Source organism: Frankliniella occidentalis, unplaced genomic scaffold (genome assembly GCF_000697945.3).
Source record: "Frankliniella occidentalis isolate FOCC.00 unplaced genomic scaffold, Focc_3.1 Scaffold53, whole genome shotgun sequence".
NCBI classification, from domain to species: domain Eukaryota; kingdom Metazoa; phylum Arthropoda; class Insecta; order Thysanoptera; family Thripidae; genus Frankliniella; species Frankliniella occidentalis.
The window spans coordinates 465,579-486,952 of NW_026267183.1; the positions used below are offsets into that span (position 1 = coordinate 465,579).

A 21,374-nucleotide genomic window follows, 5' to 3' on the forward strand; every position below is an offset into this window, starting at 1 on the left:
GAGAGAGAGAGAGAGAGAGAGAGAGAGAGAGAAAGAGAGAGAGTTGCGTGTGGGTAACTTTGGAAGTCCCCCCCAAGGGCAGATGATGGGCAGATATCAAAAGGTGGCATCACGTCTCCAGAGGGAGCAGCTCCACACAGCTTCATGGACCCTACACTGCAGTATTTCCTCCCCGCAGTCGACAAGAAGAGGGGTCGGGGTGGATATAGGCATGCAGCGAAGGAAGACCACCAGGACAAAACGCCGCGCTCCGGCTATAGCAGTGAAGAGAGACCCCCCATCGCGTCATATCGTCCCGGACGCGCGACACGACGTTCACGACTTGTATAGGGGGGGGGGAGGACAGGGAGGGAGGACAGGGCGGACAGTGCGGACGTGAGACAGCGCAGAGGCGCGCCGCACTCCACGGTGTCGGGCAACATTTTAGAGACTGTCTGCGCAAGCAGCCCTTTTCTCAAAGTGCCGCCGGGGGTGCGCGCCGGGGGAGTCGTCGTGGCCGAGTAGGCACCCCGCCATTTGTCGGCGAGGAGAGCGTGTATTCAGGACCACGCACGCGTCACGGCAACGTCCCTGCTCAGCCTGCATGACGAATATAGCGCATTTTATTTAAAAACTAACAGAAATAAATAAGCAGCAACCGTCGTTTTGCCGTGTTTTGATCACGTGCCCGCAACACAAATGCGCTGTGTTTACGGATACGAATTCTGCTCTGGAAACTGAAGTGTCTTACAGTGTGACAGTTTGAACCGCAGTACCAATGGTAACGTCATACTGTACGACACTTGAGTTTCCAGAGTGTTCCTATCGATGCGACACATTGTGTGACGAAATGACAAATACACTCTGACGTTTTCTCCATAACACTGGATCTTATAGACCAAGAAAATGCAAAATCAAGACTATTGTCAGTTGACACTTATAATGCGAATGCATATATTGCCTTTTTATTTTCAAATTGAGCACTCGGAACAGTCCAAAGTTACAGAAAAGGCGGGGAGGGGGGGATGATGGGGTGGATAGGGTGAGGAGGGTGAGGCCCAGCATGAGGAGCGCAGCAGGAATAAGGCAGAAGGCAGGCGTTTCTAAAGTCCCCTCTGACGGATGAACGCATTTCAGGAAAGTCAGAGAGTTGTTTCCGCTCTCTGTTAGTAACGGGCAAGCGTTTTCACGCCGACTGGCCGTCGTACGATAAACGAGGGCGTTCTTGTGCTGCGCGCCCCACCTAATGCCCCGGGACCGACCCCACAGTACGACACGCCGAAAACAAATCACTCCCGAAATTGCGTGGCACTTTATTGTTTGTATTTTTTTTTGTGACAAGCAATGTATCTACTGCCACTACTGTCCTTCATTTCCATTCCCACCCGAGGAGAAAAAGGGAGGGGGCGCAAATGATTTACCCCCTCCTCTCTCTCTCCACTCGAGCGCCAGGCCCGGCCCGGTTAGCCTGTTTTCGCCAAGTTCCCTTGCGACGCGCTGCGCGCTGCGCGCTGTACCACGCGCCTTCTCCGTTCAGCTGGGGACAGTGATTTGTCTCGGACAAGGAGGTACACACTGAACGACGTCAGAAAGGGGGATGGCGGAAGGGAGACGTATTTGTCATCCACCGACCGGAAAGCATATATGATGGATGGAGGATAAATAGTTTCCCGATACTCTCTTCATACGCATGATCAATTCCAAAAGGAGGCCAATCTAACCTCGCAGAGCCTCTCTCATGCCAAAGCAGGCAAAAGGGAGGGGGAGGGAAATGTACAGAAATTATGAAGCGCAAAGAAAAAGACCACACACATACCCAGCGAACGGAGCCAACAGCCAAATAGGCCACACTTCAGTCAGTCATGTTTCCAAAGTGAAATGTGGTGCGTGTCCTGCGTGAACGTCGGGTTGAACGTGTGTGCGTCGCCCGCGCGTACATGAATGAATTTATCTAGTCTCGATATGGGAAAGGTTCTTCAGTCACTTCACATACAGCTATTCAGTCAAAGAGATGCCCCCCTCCCCCTCCTCTCTCCTATGGTCCCCCTCGATGCCGTAAGGGGCGCCAGCAGCGCGGAGTATGAGAGATTCGACGGGGGCCAGTCTGCTCGGTTGTGCGCTCGGCTGAGCGGCAGTTTCAGTTGGGATAACAGCCCTCTGCATTTGAATAGGCGGGCAAAACGGACACGCACCTCGCACACACACACGCTGACAAATACCCGTGCTCTCTTTCTCTCTCTCCCTCTCTCTCTCTCTCACACACACACACACACACACACAGACACTAACCAAAATCAATCAGACGTGCGGCGCGAATGTACGCCGGGGTGTGAGACCCAGTACATCTGCCTCCGATGGATTCAGGATGCCAAGCTTCCTTCCTCCTTCCTAGAGCCCGACCCGGGCTCGCCCACACCAACGCCACAGTGATCCAGCCGCGCATCGCACCCGTGCTGCTGCTCCGCCCTCCGCAAAAGTCGGATCGGGTCTGATCTGGCGGCAACGGCGGTCCGCAGTGGCCTAGGCCGCCACCCCGGCGAGGGGCCCGGCGAGGGGCCCGGCGAGGGGCCCGACGAGGGGCCCGGCGAGGGGCCTCATCTGGCGCAGTCAGACATGCGGCTGTCCTCCACCCGCCCCCCACTCACACAAAAATCAGGAGCATTTCACTATTAAAAGAAATAGTCTTAAAAATGAAAATCTCTTGTCCATTTTTCTTCCTTACAGTAAACAGTTTATCACAGTGATTTGGGTTTCCACTCCCATATTTTTACTATTTGGACTGACAATGATGTCATTCTAAATAAATTTCAAAAACATATTGAACACCCAGAAAACATGTGGTTCAAATCACCGGGATTACTTTAAAATAAAGTTAAAATATCTGTGGGCGTTGGGTCAGAGAAATGGCTTTCCTTCAAAGAACACGCATTTTCTGGGTGAACCACAAGCCCTTTAAAAATAAAAAGTACTCATGATAAAGTAGGTACAGCTGACAGTCCGTGAGGCGACAAGAGCGTGTAACTAAATCATTATCGATTTGTACACGCCCCGTCGTTTGTTTCCTCTCAACAGCCCCCCTCTTTTCGATTACAGAACCTCTCTTGATTTAGTCGCATCCGGCTGCGACCCAGGGCCACCATGGTAATTCATTATTGCAACACCGCCACGCCCAGCCACGCCCCCCGTGCCCCTGGGCAACACTCGAGGTCAGATAGTGCGGCAAAAAAGGAAAGGAGAGAGTAAGAGAGGGTAGTGTGAGTAAGTGCGTGGGCCGTTAAAAGCCTACGGTGTACGTCTTGCTTTTATTTGTAGAGCTGCGAAGAGAACGACTGCTTCGGAATTACGATAGGAAAAGCTTTTCAATTTCAAAGCAGTGATTCGCAATTGCAAAGTATCGCTTTTTAATTGGAAAGTAATGCTTCGCGTAGTCTTCAAAGCATCTGAATCCATTTCAATTTGCAAAGCGTCTAGGACACTATTGTTTCTTCAAGAATTATTTAACAAAGTGACCGTAAGTTGAGTGAGTGAGTGAGTGAGTGAGTGAGTGAGTGAGTGAGTGAGTGAGTGAGTGAGTGAGTGAGTGAGTAAAGTCACGTAGAAAGAGGGAATGAACGGGTGGAGCGGACGGAGAGGACAGCAGCGTGCGCGTTTGAAATGCACGGGACGGACTTGAAAAGGATAGAAAGCACAAGCTGGCGGGCAGGCGGGGCCGGCCGCTGGAATTTACAGCTGAATTCAGTGTCTCTCTATCGGACGTCCCTTGGCGCGGCTCCATGATGGAGACAGATGGGGTGTCGTCCGGGGGAAGGAGAGGGAAGGGGGGAGGAAGAGAGGGGAGGGGAGGGCGTAAAGGGCACCACAACAGCGCGGACCCTGCCGCCGTCGGGTCGAGTCGGGGTCGGGGGTCGTTCGTTCGGACAGCGCTGGCTGAATCAACTCAGCGCTTTGCGGGGGATTGAAGTTTCGTTTATAAAGTTACGCGATACGTACAGCGTGGAGGAAAAGTTGCCGCTCCCCGTTAATGAATCCCTCCCTGCTCTCTCCCTCTCTCTCTCTCCCTCACCCTCTCTCTCTCTCTCTCCCGCCCTGCCGCACCGCTCGTCAGTATTTACCGAGAGAGGTGTTGTCTGTGCGTTTGGCGATCAGTGCGCGGGGGCAGGTCGGCCGGCCCCTTGTGTCAATATGGGTTGTGTACTCATGAATATGCACTCTCTCTCTCCGGCCGCGCGCGGGCCGCTCCCTGCGGCCCGGCCAGAGACCCTTGCTCCGCCGGAACCCATTGCGGGCGGCGCAGGGTGCAAACGGCGGCAGCAGGGGTCGTGGGCGGGCGAGGTAAGTGCGTCTGAGCACCCGGGGGCCCAAGCAGGCATTCATTACTTATCGCCTATTACTTTCCAGCCCCCCTCCGCCGCCCGCACACCGAAGCTATACTGCTGGTGACGCTGGTATATAACGCACGCTCGCCCCCTAAAGCGCTACGAGAGAGCGAGAGTTTTTACCTTCGGAAAAAAAGGGACGAAGAAAAAAAAATGGCACTGATTGGTTCCGTTCGGTCGGGTCCTCCGGGTCCACCTGGAGTCCTTACGGACGAGGCGAGTGCCCAGGCGGTCCTGGCGACGGTCATTACAGTTTGGCCCGTGTTTTGAAGTGCTGGCCGGACGGGGCGGGACGGGGCGGGACGACCAGCAGGGCGGTCGAATAAGGGGCCGCCGCCGCCACGGCGGGGGACGGACGGAGAGAGACAGAAGGCAGACGAGAGAGGGAGAGGGAGGGAGAGAGAGAGAGAGAGAGCAAGAGCGAAGGTGGGGGTGAGCAAATTGGGCGTGATGGCGGTAGCGGCCGTCCAAATTTTGGGGACAGATTGGGGTGACCGGGCGCACCGGCCTTCCGACCCTGGGCTGGCGGGGGACGGTCATTTGCGCGCGCGCGGCTCGAACAGGTCGAGCAGTGCCGCCCTCGCGCACCGCCCCCTATGCCGCCCCCGCCCCCCGCACCCTGTGCCACCCCTCGCCCCCGCGACACGACGTTAAGGCTCGGGCGGAATTGTTTTAGCCAAGCCAAGCATGACTCAGGTCGTGGCAGCGGCAGACCGGCCCCCTCCTCGCGGGACCTCCAGGATTTAGTGAGCCAGCTCTTTTGGCGTCGTCCGATGATACGGCAGCCGGCGCGCCGACACACCACGAACGGCCTGCTAAACCCACCACTACACACGAGGTGTTGTGTGCATGGTATGGCATAATGAGAACGCACAGAATAGTAGTACACTGCGAAAATGTCGTCGTAAATTTACAATGAACACTTTTGGATTGACAGAGAATGCACTTAAGTCGATACGTTCTGCATGTATTTAACGATTACAAATTGTAATTTTACAACTTGCGTCAAGGAAAATTTCCCCGTAAACCTGCCGATTATGATAAAATGATATTTTTCGATTACATGAGAACATTTCTTACAACAAGGAAAAATAAAATCCATACTAAGATGAGAAATGAGTTTGTGTCAAAACTGGACTTGAAACGCAAAGAAAAATCTTTTTCTTTGGTGAAGCGAGTCTTCGACAGTGTGTATACCGCTCGCTGTACGAGCGTGGAGCGTGGTGGTCCGGCCCGCGCACGCCGCGACAGCTTCCCTTTCTTCGTTCGGAGAACACCGCCATCCCCGGCCACAAACGCTGCGCTGTGCAGCCTGATTACCCCCCGCGAGCGCGCGAAATGTGTGTGTGTGTGTCTGTGTGTGTGTGTGTGTGTGTGTGTGTGTGTGTGTGTGTGTGTGTTGGTCTTTCGAGGCACGTGCGCGCACAGTGTGTGGCGTCGTCGTGCTGTGTAGCAAAGGGCACAAAGAAGGACAAGCAGCAGCACCCCGCCCGAGCCCTCGCGTGCATGCAGCAGCAGGAGGTGCATGAGGAGGAGGAGGAGGAGGAGGAGGAGAAGGAGGAGGGCGCGGCAGCAGCTTGCCCCGTGTCAGCGGTGGCGCGCCGCCCCGCCGGTGTAACCCTTCTACACCCCCTCCAATTCCCCGGGGGCAGCACAGGGGTACCAATCTCGAAGATACACCGTCGTGGCGCGCGACGCGAGAAGAAAGCGGCGGGGCGTGTTTAATATTCGTGTTGCTTTTCCCAGCGAGTTTCGCTGCAGACCGGGCACCGGGGTGGGGCGGGGTGGGGCGTGGCGGGGTCAGGGGCGGGGTGGTGCGGGTTGTTCTACACATGTACGGCGCAGAGCGCAGCCACACGTGGGAGGCCAGGCAAGACCCTGCTGCTGCAGCCGGGCCGCCGCCGGCGGGGTGCGGCGGAAGTCGACGCAAAGTGGATGGAATATACAAAACTTTGCAAGCATGACTAAGATTTTCTTTAAAAGTTACCGCGCTTAGAAAAATTATTTGTGCAAGCATCCATAAATTAAGACGCGCGGCAGTGGTGGTTCGCAGGGGGGAGAGACAACAACAACTTGCTCTCTGCTGCTCCGTCCCTCCCGAGAGAGGGTGAAAAATATATAAGTCCCATCATTCCTTTTCAGCAGCTGGGCAAGCAGGGCGCCACTCAGGCGTCACATGCATGTTTGTCGAGATGACAAGATAACCTCGTCCCCCCAGGGAACATTCTCGACCTGCCGATGCCGATCAAGATAAGGGGCCGTCGTGATCCATATTCCAAGCACTCGGGCAGGCCCCCACCCGTACCCCTCGCCGAGCAACCCCTGCAGCAGCAGTGCACCCCCCACCCCCGGCAGCCCCCTAATTCAACCCTCTTCGGCCGCCCCTTCGAGTACCCTCGGACCAAAACCCTTTCCGCTGATCCAACACAAGTAGTAGCTCGCCCGCCAATCCACGGTAAGCGCCATGAACTTGTCGGAAGGGAACACTCCCTCACGGTTCGGTCTGTGTACGTGAAAAATATATAGCCCGTGCGCCATCGGAAGGCGCCTCGCGTGATCAGTATACTATTTGCGATTGCGACAGGGAAAAAGAAACGTGCATCGTCCTTGTTGGCGCGTTTCTTTCTTCACGAATTAGTAAATGGCACCAAAAAAAAAAACCACAAAAAACGGACAGGCATATTCTCTTGGCACAGCAATGCGGAAAAAAAAAATTAGGCCGGCGTTTGCGAATCTCCTGATTGGCGCAGCGTGCAAATCCCGGCCGGCAGGGATCCGATCCAATGCCACATCGCCATCACCGCGCCCAGCCCCATTCCATTATATGTTCACTGTAATAAAGTGGGCGACAAGGGAGCTGCTTCCTGATGACGTGGTGCAGCGGCCAGAGCAATATTCGCCGGATCTGCATATCATTGAGCTCCCTCTCCCCCTCGGCTCCGCGCGACTCCCTCCCTCCCGCCCACAGTGCACTCCTCAAGCCGATTGGATTACATTGAATATTGAGCCCCCAGACCGTTCACTCCCCCCCCCCCTCACCCGCGAGCACATTTCGCTCCCTTTTCCAAACCCTCAGTCCGACTCGCAATTCACTCTGCACTGTCCAATTCAATTTAATGATTTAATGAATGGGACTGATTATCACAAGCGATATGTACTGTACCAACACCAATGCAGGGTCTTTGCTGCATATTAAAAATGATACGACCACGAAGGTGTCGTGTGCGTCCGTATTTCTGAACGAAAGCTGTGTTTTTCGTATATTTATTATATTGCAAAAGGAGGGTATACAAACACTGTCACACCGCTCCGGAAACGTGTTCGAAACCTTTTCTATTTTGTTTTCTTTTCTCGCGCGCTTTTCCCCCCTCCTCTTATTCTCTTATTAGGGTCGGTCTGTGCGCACCGCACGAGCAGGAGGGGTGGTGGGCAGACATGGTAATGTGGCGCAAGCGGTAGTGCAGTGCGCGCTGCATGTCATATCGACCACGACGCTAATAATTCAGCGATGAGAGCAGAACAAGCAACGTCACTATACTTTTATTTCGCCACAGCGACAACAGAAAAAGGTCTACGAAAAAAAAGGGTCAAATTTTAACACCCCCGCCACCCACCCCCCATACGCCGCAGACCCCGCACACATCGATTATAAACCCTGAAAATAGTTGTATATCTATTCCATTCTGCAAAGAAAAATGCATGAAGGAGAGGCGACGAAGGATGGTTTCGACAAGGAAAAATAGACACGGGTGAGAAAAAACGTGTCCATAAAGCAAACCTTGTGTGTCTTCTCCCTCGAAAAAGAAGCTTATGACGTAGGAAAGAGGGTAGAGCGAACACAGGATGGGAGGAAGAGGAGAGGGGGAAGTGAAGTGGCGGGAAGGGGGGCAATGTGTGCAGACAGTAGGTGGGCTGCCAGCTGCGGCGCCAGCTGCGCACCTGTGGTGACTGGCCTCTTTCGCACCTGCCGGCCGGAAGGTGGCTCCAACTTCCCCTCTAACGCTGCGCGCATATGAAAGCAGGCTGCGGGCTGCAGGAGCTGGCAAAGAGGAAAAGTATAGCTGGGCAATTCCAGGAGAAATGGTCAAAAATGTTCGTCCGTCTCGCGATTTTGTGAGCGACTGGGAGGCGCTACGTTGCTTTACAGCACATGCCCTGACTTCCCATGTCAAAGCGTCCAGTCATGTTTTGTACACGAAGTCTTCAGTACCTCTCAGTCGCACACAAATCGCGTGACGCACGGACACCCCTTTATGGAATTGCCCATACCGAGCGCTAAAGAGACGTGAGAATGTGGCACCACGTGGAAGAAACGCACCTCTACAGTGTATCGCAAGGCAAGCAGATACATGCACTGAGGGACATTTGCAACACGCTTTAGGAGAGGCGAGGGGAGGTGAGATGGAATGCATCCATATATCTGTAGTAGCGACAGCAGTAGAAAACTTCAACTTGCAAGGTCTTCATTTCGAAACAACAACAACAAAAACAAAAAACAAAAAAAACGGTCGTACGACACTGCGCTGGCCTGTGCCACGTGAATTCGCACGACACGCTTTCTCGCACCGCATTTGACGCGCCGCATCGAAACACACAGAAAATGTGAGCGGCTCGAGCGGATAACGATGCACGCAATTATGTCGTTATATAACATGCAAGGCAGGCTCAATTATCTGCGGTCCGCCACATGGAGCTGCTGCGAGTGACAGTGGCGGCGAGGCGACTGGACCACGCGCTCCCCCTACATCTCTCTCTCTCTCTCTCTCTCTCTCTCTCTCTATCTCTCTCTCTCTCTCTCTCTCTCCGGGGAAATTGTCGGCCAGCTATTCGGAGAGGCGTTTACCAGATCGAAAATGGAGCGCGCGCGCAGCGCAATGCAATGCAGCCGCATCTCTCGCTGACATTGTTGGAATTGGCGGCGGCGGCGTCGGACAGCAGAGGCGCGAGGGACAGGAGGACAGGAGGGAGGACCCTCACAACAACGGAATAGCGGATGCCTTGACTGGCTGGCTGCAACAATCTACAAACGACCCTCTTCTCTCCTCCTGCCCCGTCCGTCGTCCCAGCATCTCTCGGGCCGTCTTTCATCACGGCACTACAACACCTCCCGGCCCCGGACCCTCCGTCTGAGATCTCTAACGGGACCGGCGGCGAGATCTCTCCGGCGCCGCCTCCCACCAACCTCTTACGGTGGTGGCGCGGGCAGCAGGGGCCTGCGGCTGAGGCCCTCCGACCTGCGGCGGCCCGGCTGCATCCAGAGAGAGAGAGAAAGAGACGCCTGTGTGAGAGAGTAAGAGAGAGAGAGCTCCTTCTCTCTCGCACGCAACCAGCTTGGGCTGGGAATGGAGGCAGATGTCTGCGGCAGCGCGCTGCTGCTGCCGCGTGGGCCGCGCCGACCCGCGTCTGGCGGCTGGGCGATCACGATGTGGCCTCCACCCCCGCCCCACCCCGCGGCCCAGACAGCCGGCGAGGTCCCTTGCGGCCACTGAAGCCTCCGCAAGCCGAGCGCAACCATTTCAATCTCTGAAGCCGGCCGAGAGGAGGAGGAGGAGCGAGAGCAGCAACTGGAGCTCCCGAGCGGCAGCAGCAGCAGCAGCAGCAGGGTCCTGGGGAACAGCAGCGCCGGCAACATCCGGCATAGAGAGAATGAATGAACAAACGGAGCGCACTGGACGTGCGGCGCCTGCAGGAAAGGCGACGCCAACAGCTGAGCGTCGATGGCGTCCGACAACGAGACTTTGCTTTTCGCCCTGCACATCGGGGAAGAGGGGACGAAGAGAAGAAGATAAAATTAAGGCAAGGCTGGGGCCGGGCAAGCTAGGGGAAAGATATCGGGGGGACTTTGCCCACATCGAGGTCAAATGCTTAAGCATTCGGGGCAGATACCGCCGGTGAGTTTAAATTTGCCGCGCAAAGTACACGTGTGAAATTCCCGCCGCTGTCACCACGATGCATGTCGTCATGGTGGCGCCCGCGCGCGTATAGTCGCGAGTCTCTTTGCGCACCGTGGGGGCGAAATGTTTAAACAAGCCACCTCGTATCTTGACCTTGCACACGAGCTTCCCCTCTCAGGGATAGGGAGTGGGCCCAGCAGGAAGGTGGGGGGGGGGGCGACCCTGGCTCTGCTGCGGAGCCCCGGGAGGAATGCGCCTAACCGCGCCTAAGGGAGCCCTTCACTCAAGGACCCGGCGGCACAGCAAGCTGGATATGTCCGGGCTGGACAAGCTTTTAAAAGCTACCCCAACCGCCGACTATGACAAAATACTAGTCGACGCGTCCTACGAACAAAGTTCGATCTCCCGGCGCGGCGTTCAACACTGTCCGATCTCCGGGCGCGCCGCTCAACAAAGTTCGATCTCTTGGCGCGCCGTTCAACGCTGCACTGGTAAAACAAAGGCACTAAACAACACCTTTCCTGGGGCACTAAAGTCAAGGGCGCAGTTTCGTGCCTTTCCTGGGGCACTAAAGTTTCGTGCCTTTCCAAATAAGGCACTAAACTTGTATGGAACTCATATGAAGCTAGCCAGCTAAAGGTGTGAAAGGTCACAGTTAATGCCTTTCAAAGGCACTAAACTTTAGTGCCTTTGGAAAGGCACTAAACTTTGTTAAAGCCTTTTAAAGGTAGTGATTCGCACCTTTGTTTTACCAGTGTGTCCGATCTCCTTTTCGGGGTTTGCAGCGAGGTGGAAGTTTAAACGCCTCGTTCGTCTGTTCGTCAAGATCATAGCATTTTATTATTGGTCCAATGTGTAGCGTAATCTTTGAGGATCACATAGAATTAATTAGTTTCCTTTTAAGTGAACTACCAACGAAGATATCACGCCTTGAATCCTACGGTGCAGATAAAAGCTGAAAAGGAGATCGGACAGCGTTGAACGGCGCGCCAGGAGATCGAACTTTGTTGAACGGCGCGCCCGGAGATCGGACAGTGTTGAACGGCGCGCCGGGAGATCAAACTCTGTTTGTAGGACGCGTCGTAGTGCTATAGAGAACCATACAACTAAATGCACGACGTTATAAGCAGCGCCTACTCGACAAACCGCTTCAAGGGTCATCTTATTGCCTCGCATCGACAACCTTTCCTTTTCACAGCCGTCTCACCTACCAGCTCGCCATACAGCAAGAGCTGTCTTCCTGCCAGAGAGCACTCGAGAGGTAGCGATTCCCGGCACAAGTTGCGGCGATCCTCGCTCCTCGCTCCCTCGGTGCCACACGAACGTTGCACTTGAGATTTGCTATGGTGGGAGAGCAGCCCAGCCCAGCAGCCGCGTAGATCCCCCCGGGGACTGGGCGCTGGCGGGAGAAAGCCACTACTGCGGTGTGAAGGGGCGACGGGTCTCTCTCGCACCGCCGCATTGTGTCATCAGCTCTCTCGCGATTGTGCCCTACGGGGATCTCATTGCAGTCGGAGCACCTCGTGGAGTGTGCATCAAAAGCACAGCTGTTAACTTCCGCTGCACCTCTGACGCAGAGTGAAAGGAACATAGCTGCTTCGACTTTTCACAAATCACGTATCACCCATAAAAACATTTTAGTAGAGTTGGAAATTTCAAAAAAAAAATCGGAAAATTTACGAAAATTTCCTGAAAATTTCTGGAAAATAACGGGAAACTTCCAAAGTCTGGGAAAGTTTTTGTTTTTATCCGGAAATTTTTCGTTTTTCCAAAAAATTTTGTTTTTTCCAGAAATTTTTCTGAAATTTTCCGAAAACTTTCCAGGGTTTCCAACCCAACATTTGAAGTGGGAATTACCTCAACACTTCCTAAAACTGTTGTCGCATTTCGTATTATATTGGCAGGGTATATATTTCCGCTCAGTTTCCGGCGACCTTCGGTCCTCCTCGTCTCATTAGGGCGGGGTGGCGGGCTGCAACGACGGTGATCGATGGCGCGACGAACGACCACTAAATCGTCGTCGTCCCGCGTCGTGCGATCGAAGCTCCCCTCTCCCCTGTGCGGCGCGGGGCCAGGCGGGGGCGCACGAGGCATACGGGGCATGTGTCTCAACGTGTGATACGTGTGCGGGGCGCATATGCGTGCTCGGATGACGGATTACTCCCGGAGGGGGTCATAAACCCCACAGCACGGCCACGCCCCTCCCCCGCGCATACACGTGGTGCACGTGCACAGGTGAAGGGGGGGGGGGGGGCGGGGTATGGAAAGGGTAAATACAGACTGCGTCCTGTTGTTTTATTACTACGATACGTGACGCCGACCGAGTATAGTGTACCCTGAGTGGCCGTGAAACTACCACCCTGCTGGCCAACACCAGCTATTCCGACACGGACATGTGTGCCACAAAACTTAAAGAAGGGCAAGCGCAAGAAATAAAACAGGCAAACAATGTATGTCTTGTTTTTAGACCAACGATGAAAAAATATTCTCTTCGAGGTGGTCGCAAAATTACTCTCTATGAACATATTGCTCGGCTTATCCAGAGGATACAGAAACACACATGACGCGTGTAGGGATCAGCATAGCACGGGCCACTGTGGGGGAGAATTAGGGTGAGCGCACGAGCCACAACATTGTACAGGAAAACAATGGAGGTCGTCCGGAGTCGACCTGCGGTCCGAGAGTCGGTAGACAATTCAGCAGAAACCATACGGCCACTCACAGCAGCCAACGTGGCTATGTCTGCGAAGGGTTTCTCGGGATCCTCCCTTTCTATTGCTGCATGGCCGGCCTTCCCTGGAAGCCCCCCGCCCTAAGCCGCTAACCAAACTTCCACATAACACCGGGCGCAGACTCGGCCAGGGGTGAACGCAGACACGCACACACATCCTACTGTTCTTAATCGGCTCCTACTCGACAGGTGTGTTTATTTTGGACTCGGGTTTCTCGCCCGCGCACTCGTACCCTCTGCAGAAGCAACTTCCGCTTAGTTTTTGCGCAAAAAGCGAGACGAAACGGGTAGTCGAAAACTGAAATAGACAACGTTATACGTGCATTGTTATTTCTTTTTTTAATTTAAAGAAGCGAAAAATGTGCATGTTTCTGAAAAACAGGACCGAATAACCTGTAGTGCAGACCTTCTACAGGTTCTTCTACAGTGGTCAGGTACAACATGATCTCCAAAAGGCGGAAGCATTGACAAATGCCCGGAAAAAAATATATTTGCCTCAGTACAGCAAACGACGCGTTTACTCGAGGAGGGTGCTCCAGGCCGACTCGACTGGCTGCTTTCAAAACACAATTGCCTCCCCATCAAACTTTTTCCCAACGGGAGCCTCCGCTCTTGCCCCAGCTCTGCCCTCGCTCTGTCCCGGCTCAACCCCAGTCCGCGCCACTGACGCCACCGACGCCACTCACTTGCACAGGTGCAAGGGAGATGTTTCACTTCTAAACATGCTACCCCCAGCTCTACACACCCGCAACGAACCGACTCTTATTTGAGCGGTTCCCAAAAGAGGACACGAAATAAAGTCGGGGTAGTTACAGGTGCAACGGCAGCTGCCGGTATTAATTAACCCCCTCCAAAAAAACGTCAAGCAAAAAAAAAAAAAGGAAAATAAAATTTGAAAAAAGCACCAAAATAACGCTTGGTATACGCGAGTCTGAATTAGGGCAGATAGCAAAGTGGTAATAGAATTTTAACCTCGAATTTACTTGATTCTGGTCCGATTGGGATTTATACAATTCGCGGAACAGTAGAGCCAGAGCACACAGCAACGCAGTGCAAAACAACAGCTGTGTATCAGGGCGCACGACGGTAAAAAAATTTCAATCAAAAACCGTTCTTGAAGGCAGATGATACAAATTTATGAATAGGGCAATTTTCTTGTTTTCTCTCATTAGCTGCTCTTTGTTTTTGGTTGCTTTGCAATCTTGCAATTTGGCGGCCTTGTGGCGTAGAGGAGGACATACGGGGAGGGCAGGGGGGCGACCGACGGCGGCGCTCAGCATTGTAAGGGGCCCATCCCGCGCTGTACTGATAGGCAGGGCGAAGGAAGAGGGCCTCAGAGCGCGACCAGCGTGACACTCACTATCGGACACCATTCCCCCAGCGCACAAAACGCACTTTCTGGTTCTGCTCTTAGTTCTCTAAAGCTTATCGATAGTTAAAGCTGCTAGCTGACACCTTAAAGTTACTCATGTATTCTTTGTATGCAGCGGAAGTTTTTAAGGTATCATCTGCTAAAAACTAAACATTTTATTCCCGTGAAGCTATCAGTGCGTCCCGGGGTCAGCGGGGGGGCAGATCCACATGGGCTTATCAGAGCCTGGGGTCGGTACTGTACGGCGTGGCCGTGGCCGTCACCAGCGGACCATCAGTGGACAGCTGATCCGCAACGTCTTATCAAAGCGCGTCCACCAGCACGCCGTCAGTGCACCAGCGAGCCGTGAGTGGTGGGCAGCCTCACCAACCGACAGCCGAGACACCGAGACAGGGCCACCTGCTGGCCCGACGTTCACCGTCCATCTCCACGCGCTCAAGATGGCGCAGTACGCGATGCTGGCCACCTTGGTGCTGCTGCCGCTCGCCCGGGCCTGCTCGTGCCCGCCGGCACCCGCCGCCTCCGAGGTGTGCGGTTCGGACCACGTGACGTACCCCAGCCAGTGCGACTTGGAGTGCGCCGCCTGGTCCGAGTTCTCACTCCATGGGTTGGCAGTCTGGAGGCAGCCGTCGGGCCTCTCGCTGAAGCACCCCGGCCCGTGCTCCCCCGCAGAGGTCGCCCTGGGCCGCCTCGTCGACGTCAACGACGCCACCCGGCCGACCGGCGGGCCCGCCCAACACCGGCCGCGGCAGCGGCGCTCGGCCACGGCCACCGAGGAGCTGCGCAAGGTGAACGAGTGCGCGGCCAGGCAGGTAAGTCTCTGTTCCCTGAGGCAGGCAGGACACCCTCCGCCCCGCCGACTGACCGCCCTCGCCCCGTGTTGCAGTGCCGCAATGTGACCTGCAAGTCGTGGTGCGTTGAAGAGGGCCTGTGCGTCGACATGTGCTACATCAACTGCCTGTGCGCCTGCAACGCCCACCACCATGGCGGCACCGACGCCGAACTATGGTGGAAGTGTTTCGGCGAAAAGGGGGGGTGCGAGTACAAGCACGAGTCGTGCAAAGCGAGCTGCAAAGGGCAGCAGGAGTGTAAGAGCGCGTGCGAGGTGGAGAAGAGGGAGTGCGCCTGCCAGTGCGCGCAGGAGGCGCACAACAGCACGACCCACGACATGAACAGCACCACCAGCATCACCAGGTCCGTGACTAATACAACCGAGGACGTGACCAGCACCACCAGCACCTGGAACTGGCGAAAGTACACGGCTTGTGTCGAGGAGGTGGGTTCCGTGAGTGAGTATGTGCGTGAGAGGCCTGACCGCGGGCCTGACCTCTGACTGACACCCCACGCCTGTTCCAGAACCGCGAGTGCGGCCGCGGCGCCTACGGCTGGCTCCGCGAGTTGCGGCGGGAGAACTCGACGTGCACCTGCATGGGGCTGCCTGGCGGCGACTTGGACTCGTACGGCCTGGTGGGGGAGTGCCTCGAGCGGGAGGACTGTCGCGGCCGGGAGGTCCGGTGCGAGGACGCGTGTGGGACGGAGGACTGCAGGGATGCGTGCCGCCTGACCGAGCTCCGGTGCCGCTGCGGCTGCAACCACCGAGGACGAGCCAGCCTCCAGCACAACATCACCAACGACGCCGAGGAGACCGACGAACAAATCAAACCCGCACAAGACGCAAAATAAATTAACATCTAATAAAATCTTATTAAAAATATATCTTGGAAGCAGATGATACAAATTTAAGAGTAGGTCTGTTTTCTAATTTTCTCTCATATATTTGGCTGTCATTTGTTTATGGTTGCTTGCTTGTTATTTGCAATTTCGGCGTACAAGCGGCTTTGAGAAGGAGATAAAGCGCTGGCAGAGCGGCCGGCATCAGATCGTCGGATAGTATTGTTAAGCAGAGACAGGGGGACGGGGAGCCTAGTATTGTTAGTCAGGGTAAGGTTAGGGGTTAGGGGCCTGAAGCGACACTCAGTCACTAACTCACTGATTCCCCTTTCGCTAAAGAAATTGTTTTCTGGTGTGCACTTGGTTTCTGTCTTTACCGAAAATAACAAGCTAGCTGACACCTTAACGTTACTTATACATTATTTACGTTTAATCAAAAGGTTTGTGAGGTACCATCCGCTAAAAAAGGTAAGGGTGAAAATGAAAAAGAATAGTACCCCACACCCGACAGTGTACAGTGTACACTAGACTAGTGTAGCCGCCCCGGCACGATGCGATACGGCAGTCGGTGCACGGCTTGCAAAATGAGACCGACCCGCGCGTTTGTGTGGGAAAGCGAAGTCCGCGCGTTGATTCGGCGGGATGCGACGTGTTGGGCCGGGCGCGACTCGCATCCACAACAAGCAGTGCTGCACCGTGGGGGTCGCTGGGGAAACAAAAGGTGCGACTTGGCACCTTTTCGGGGTGCTAAACCGCTTTAGCGCCTCGAGACGGGATCGCAACACTAACATACCGCAAAGGGGCTGAATTCGGCACCTTAGGTGAGCAGAGTTCTTGCCCTTGTTAGGACACTAACATGATCGTCCAGAAACTAGGTCTGTTTTAATCAGGAATCACTCGGCCATGGAAGGCGCCCTGCGGTACTCGGGGTAGGCCAACCCGCAGTACACAAATGTACTGCAGCCAAGATGTTGCCAACCTATCAGGCGCTAGCTCAAATGGGCCGAACTTGAGAGGTACGTAACGGCGGATGCCGGACGTACTTTCAGGGTGATTCCAAAGCCAAAATTTCAAATAAACGAAGCCCTAAAGAAGTGCTAGTGAATTAAGAAGCAGCAATTCACTGCTCTGTAGATGGGGAAGGGATGCACAGTTGAACAGGCAAGCGCGTTGGAAGAGAGAACCACAAGCGAGCGAGCGACACGTTGACGAAAGGAAAAGATGTCTGTGTTGTTGTGTGACAGCCACCCGCTGGTTCTCGGCAGCCGGAAGGGCCCTACGGAAAAGGAAGAAGGTGGGGGTGGTAGGGTCAACCCAGTTGAGAGAGAGGAGGGAGGGGCGGCAGGCGCGGTGGGCATGGTAGTTGGGGTGGGATGTGTGCACCAGGCCAGAAAAGCAAAGCAGCCGAAAAAAGGAGCTGGGGAAAAGGTCATTGGCAGGCAGAGGAGAATGGAGGAGGGGGCGGTCTGCTGGAAATCAGCCAGGCCAGCCGACGCCGTGTCAATACTATCGACGCTCCCGCGCCCCCCTTGCGCCGCGCCCGTGACCTGCACCCTCCGCACGCCCAGCCGCCTTGCCCCAGGCCACGCCCGCCCCGCTCCGCCCCGCCCCGGCCCGGCCGACAACGGTGCGAGACAAAAGTCATTTCCTGCAGCGTGTCCGCGGGGCGCGGCCGCAAACAGGCGCGGCCCGGACAGCCTGCCACTCACCTTGGGCCGTCTACGTGCCCAGCATCCGGGCGACGGACCTCCTCCTCCTGGCTCCTGGCCTCCCTCCCCTACCGCCGCCGCAACCCACAAGCTCTGCCCGATCTCCACTCCAATCTTCAACAACCCCTTTGAGCGCCAAAAGTTTTACCCGCGTCGAACCTGGGCCGCGCGCGCGGCGCGCGGTGGGCGGCCGCCGCTGCTGCCGCCGCACCCTCGGCCCCAGACCGCCAAAAACTAATCCGCGGATTAAAAATTTCGCACGAGGGTGGGGGCAGGGGAGGGGGGAGTGAAAGCCTCGCATTCTTAATGATGGGTAATGGGTGAAGCTCGCTGAGGTTCTCGGCAGGAGGTCCTTACGGCGTTTACAGAACCCCCTTGCCTCGGATTATCCTTAAAACCCATGAATGTTGTTGTCGGTGGAAACTTTGGTGGTGCACTATGCGACTGAGCACCTCCGCTTTTCCAGAGTGGGCAAAGTGAATCTGCCCCTGCAAGAGTTGTGCAACTTTTCTTTCAACTATAACAGACTGTTCAAAAACTAGTGCGTTATCGGGGTGACGCAACCAGGTGAACGTGGAGCGCTACTTCGGCTATAGCCCGGTAGAGGGGGGAGAGAACACCCTTCGAGGAAAGGATCGAACCAGCCGGATGCCCCACACTGCCGGTCTGCTTCAGCAGGAAACCACGAGCAGCGGCACGAAGCAGCAGCATCGGGAGAGTAGAGGAAGGGTAGCCCCGGCCCCCTTGACCTTCCTGACCCCCTCCAGCTCCTCCAACCCCTTCAGTCCCCAACACCCTCCTCTCGAAGGCCCTGTTGACCTCGCCGGCGCGATCACATGCCGCTATGACACTCTGCCCCTAAATACAGCGGGGAAAGACAAAACTTTCCCCTCGCGCATTATTTTTGCCCTGTGCGGGGCTCTCTAGGAAGGGACGCGGAGACCGCCACACTAGGGGGTTGGTTTGGTTTGCACTGACGTAAGGAACCGGAAGGGGACAACTGTAAATAGAAACTTTACAGCGTGTAGACCTCTGGCAGGAGCAACCAAACCCACCTACCCCTCTCTCTTTCACCCCCAACCCAACACCACCGCAAAACTCAGCTCCTCCTCATCCCTTACGTCCAATCTCCTTTTTAATCCTCAACAGCCAGACAACCTTTTGTGCAATGCGATAAGAAATCTCGATCACAACTACAAAAAGAAAACCTTTGCAACGATGCGACAGGCGCCAAATCGGTAGGGACATGACAGTTACCCGTCAAAATCGCTGTTATTTATTGTGCTGCTTTCCACCCAGCACAGCAGGAGGTGCGATCTTCACTTTACTGAGCAGCGGTGTACCCCGGTATTTGACTAGTCATTCTAGAGAGGGTCGCGCGGGATTGTCAAAGGCAAGCTAAGCCCGCAAAGGCGTCTGCTCGTCGCTCGCTGCCCCGCCGCCCCACGGCGCACTACCCCCACCCCCATCGGTGTCAACACCCCCTGCGCTCGGTACCTCTCCGCTCAATTCTCTCCCTCTCTTCATCTCTCTCTCTCTCTCTCTCTCTCTCTCTCTCTCTCTCTCTCTCTCTCTCTCTCTCGCTGGCTACGCTGCTACGACGCGCTACGCTACGCAAAGCCACGTTACGCTTACGTTAAGCCACAACCTCCTCGTGGGGTACTACCAGCCACTCGATACGATGTCCCACTTCCACCGAGGAGAAGACGCCGCCCCCAAAGCAAGCAGCTGACAGGCCTCTGGCTTTGGCAGCTTTGTTTACACGTCCAAAGTCTATTAAACGGCTGGAAACAGGATGACCAGGCGAGCCTCCTGAGGATGGGGTGAGGGCGTAAAGAGCGAAGAGAGGGGGAGAGGGATAGGGAGAGGGAGCGGAGGGTGGAAAAGAGGGAGGGGACGCAGACAAAAATGTGAGAGTTTCACAGCGACTGCAAAAAGGCTCTCCCAACCATAGCTGAACGCGGACCGCTGTGATTCTGAGTCTCCGACGGACAGCGAGGCCGAAAGTCTTTACTACTTTCGCTCTTTCCAAACTGCTGATCCCGACTACTTTAGAATAAAGCGTGACCTTTCAATATAATTTCGCCCTCTCGCCCGCCATGGCAGTCGAGCCGCGCGGCACCAACGCGGCCGCGCGCTCGACAAACTTAAACTCCGCGGGATTTTGTTAGAGTTACTTTGCTTCCTTCCGGGTCCAGTATCAGCTGATACGTCTGATTGGCCAGCCGGCGAGCAGGCGTGCGCCAACTTGGAGATAAGGTTTGCCGCGTCGGCAGCTCCTTCTCACTCACTCTCCTCTCTGTATCCGCATCCCCCTTTTCGTCTCGAAACCCCTTTCTCGCGAGCGGCGTGGAGGAGAGAATCTCATCCGCGACTCGAACCGCACACCAAACCACTTCTTCCACTAGCCGCAGTTCGCACGCAAAAAAAGGGCGTCGGCTAAAGCAGCGAAAACCATTTTTTTTTAGTGTTGTTGGTTGTTCTGTTGTTTGCGGTATCAAAGTTTTTGCTAGTACTTTAAGGCTCCCAGGAAAGTGGGCTACTAGATTAAGAGCATAATCTTTCTGGAGAAGCAAAATCATGTAAATGCTGGAGCAAAAATTTGCAAGTAAGCTGCCAAACAGCCGAATATTCACATGAGTTTGGCAGTTGAGCACGCCATTCAGGAGATTTGAGAGACATGATAAAAGGTCTTTCCCCAGGATACAGTAACATGACGTGAGACGAAAAAATAAATCAAATGTGGCAACGCGAAAAGAGTGATAGCAGACTGTAATTCTGTCTGATCACGGCCACATGCCTCCGACGCAACGCTATACACTCGCTCGCAGCAGGCACGTACCACCTGGGACAAGACCAGCATGATAAGTTTGCAGCACAAATAGTATTCTGCGATCTGATTACAGACGGCTGAAGTTATTGCCGTCGAGTTCGCGAGTTTGGTGGGATCCAGCGCGATCACGTTACACCGCGCCAAAATCTTCGAAGCGGCGCGGGGGGAGATTCCCAAGGCCAAGGCCGAGCGCTCGTTAAATTGGGGGCGCAGGGCTTGAGAATGAGAAGAACTAGCGAAAAGCCGCGTATTCGGCGGCGTCAAAGAAAACAAATATCCACGCGTCCTTTTTTTTTTTATTGTGGCTGCCCCGCATGGTGTTTGACAGTCTGCGAGGCCCGCACACGGCCTAGCGGGAAGAAAAAATAAAAATCGAAATCTCGCCCGCCTACGACGTCGCGGAGCTCAAGTTCGGATCGAGTCGGTCGCGAGGCCAAGGGCAGGAGAAAGGCACCGCAGGTAGTCGCAGGTGGGTGTGGCGCCAACCGCAGGGATAAAATAGCGCCGGAGTCAAAACGGGAGGGACATCCTCAGAGCGTGAAAGTACGTGACACGTAGAGGGAACGGGAAAAAAGGGCTAACGCCTACAATAAAATATTTCATCTGTATTTCACCTTAATCCTTTTTTTTTCGTACAACACACAAAAAAAATGACTGGAAAAGTAATAATTATAATTACAACTGTCGCTGTTATTATTGTTGGACCTTAACAAGCTTATTTCTGTTGGTGATCTCGTCTACGCCGTTTTTTGCTCGCCTTTGTTCGCATATTGAAGCTATGAGATACAGAACATAAAGGGTTCAGAGGA

At 54.8% G+C, this 21,374-nt stretch overlaps 2 protein-coding genes across 2 annotated transcripts in view; one reads left to right on the forward strand and one right to left on the reverse strand.

Annotated features, from left to right (window-relative positions):
• The window catches only part of LOC113210928 (uncharacterized), a 239,936-nt gene that overhangs the window by 104,216 nt on the left and 114,346 nt on the right, over positions 1-21,374 (reverse strand). The window lies entirely within an intron of this gene.
• LOC113216652 (uncharacterized) lies at positions 14,642-16,090 on the forward strand. The gene is made up of 3 exons (XM_052267475.1): positions 14,642-15,164; positions 15,239-15,628; positions 15,709-16,090. The coding sequence occupies exons 1-3, from the start codon at positions 14,793-14,795 to the stop codon at positions 16,033-16,035; spliced, it is 1,089 nt and encodes a 362-aa protein (XP_052123435.1). The 5' UTR covers positions 14,642-14,792; the 3' UTR covers positions 16,036-16,090.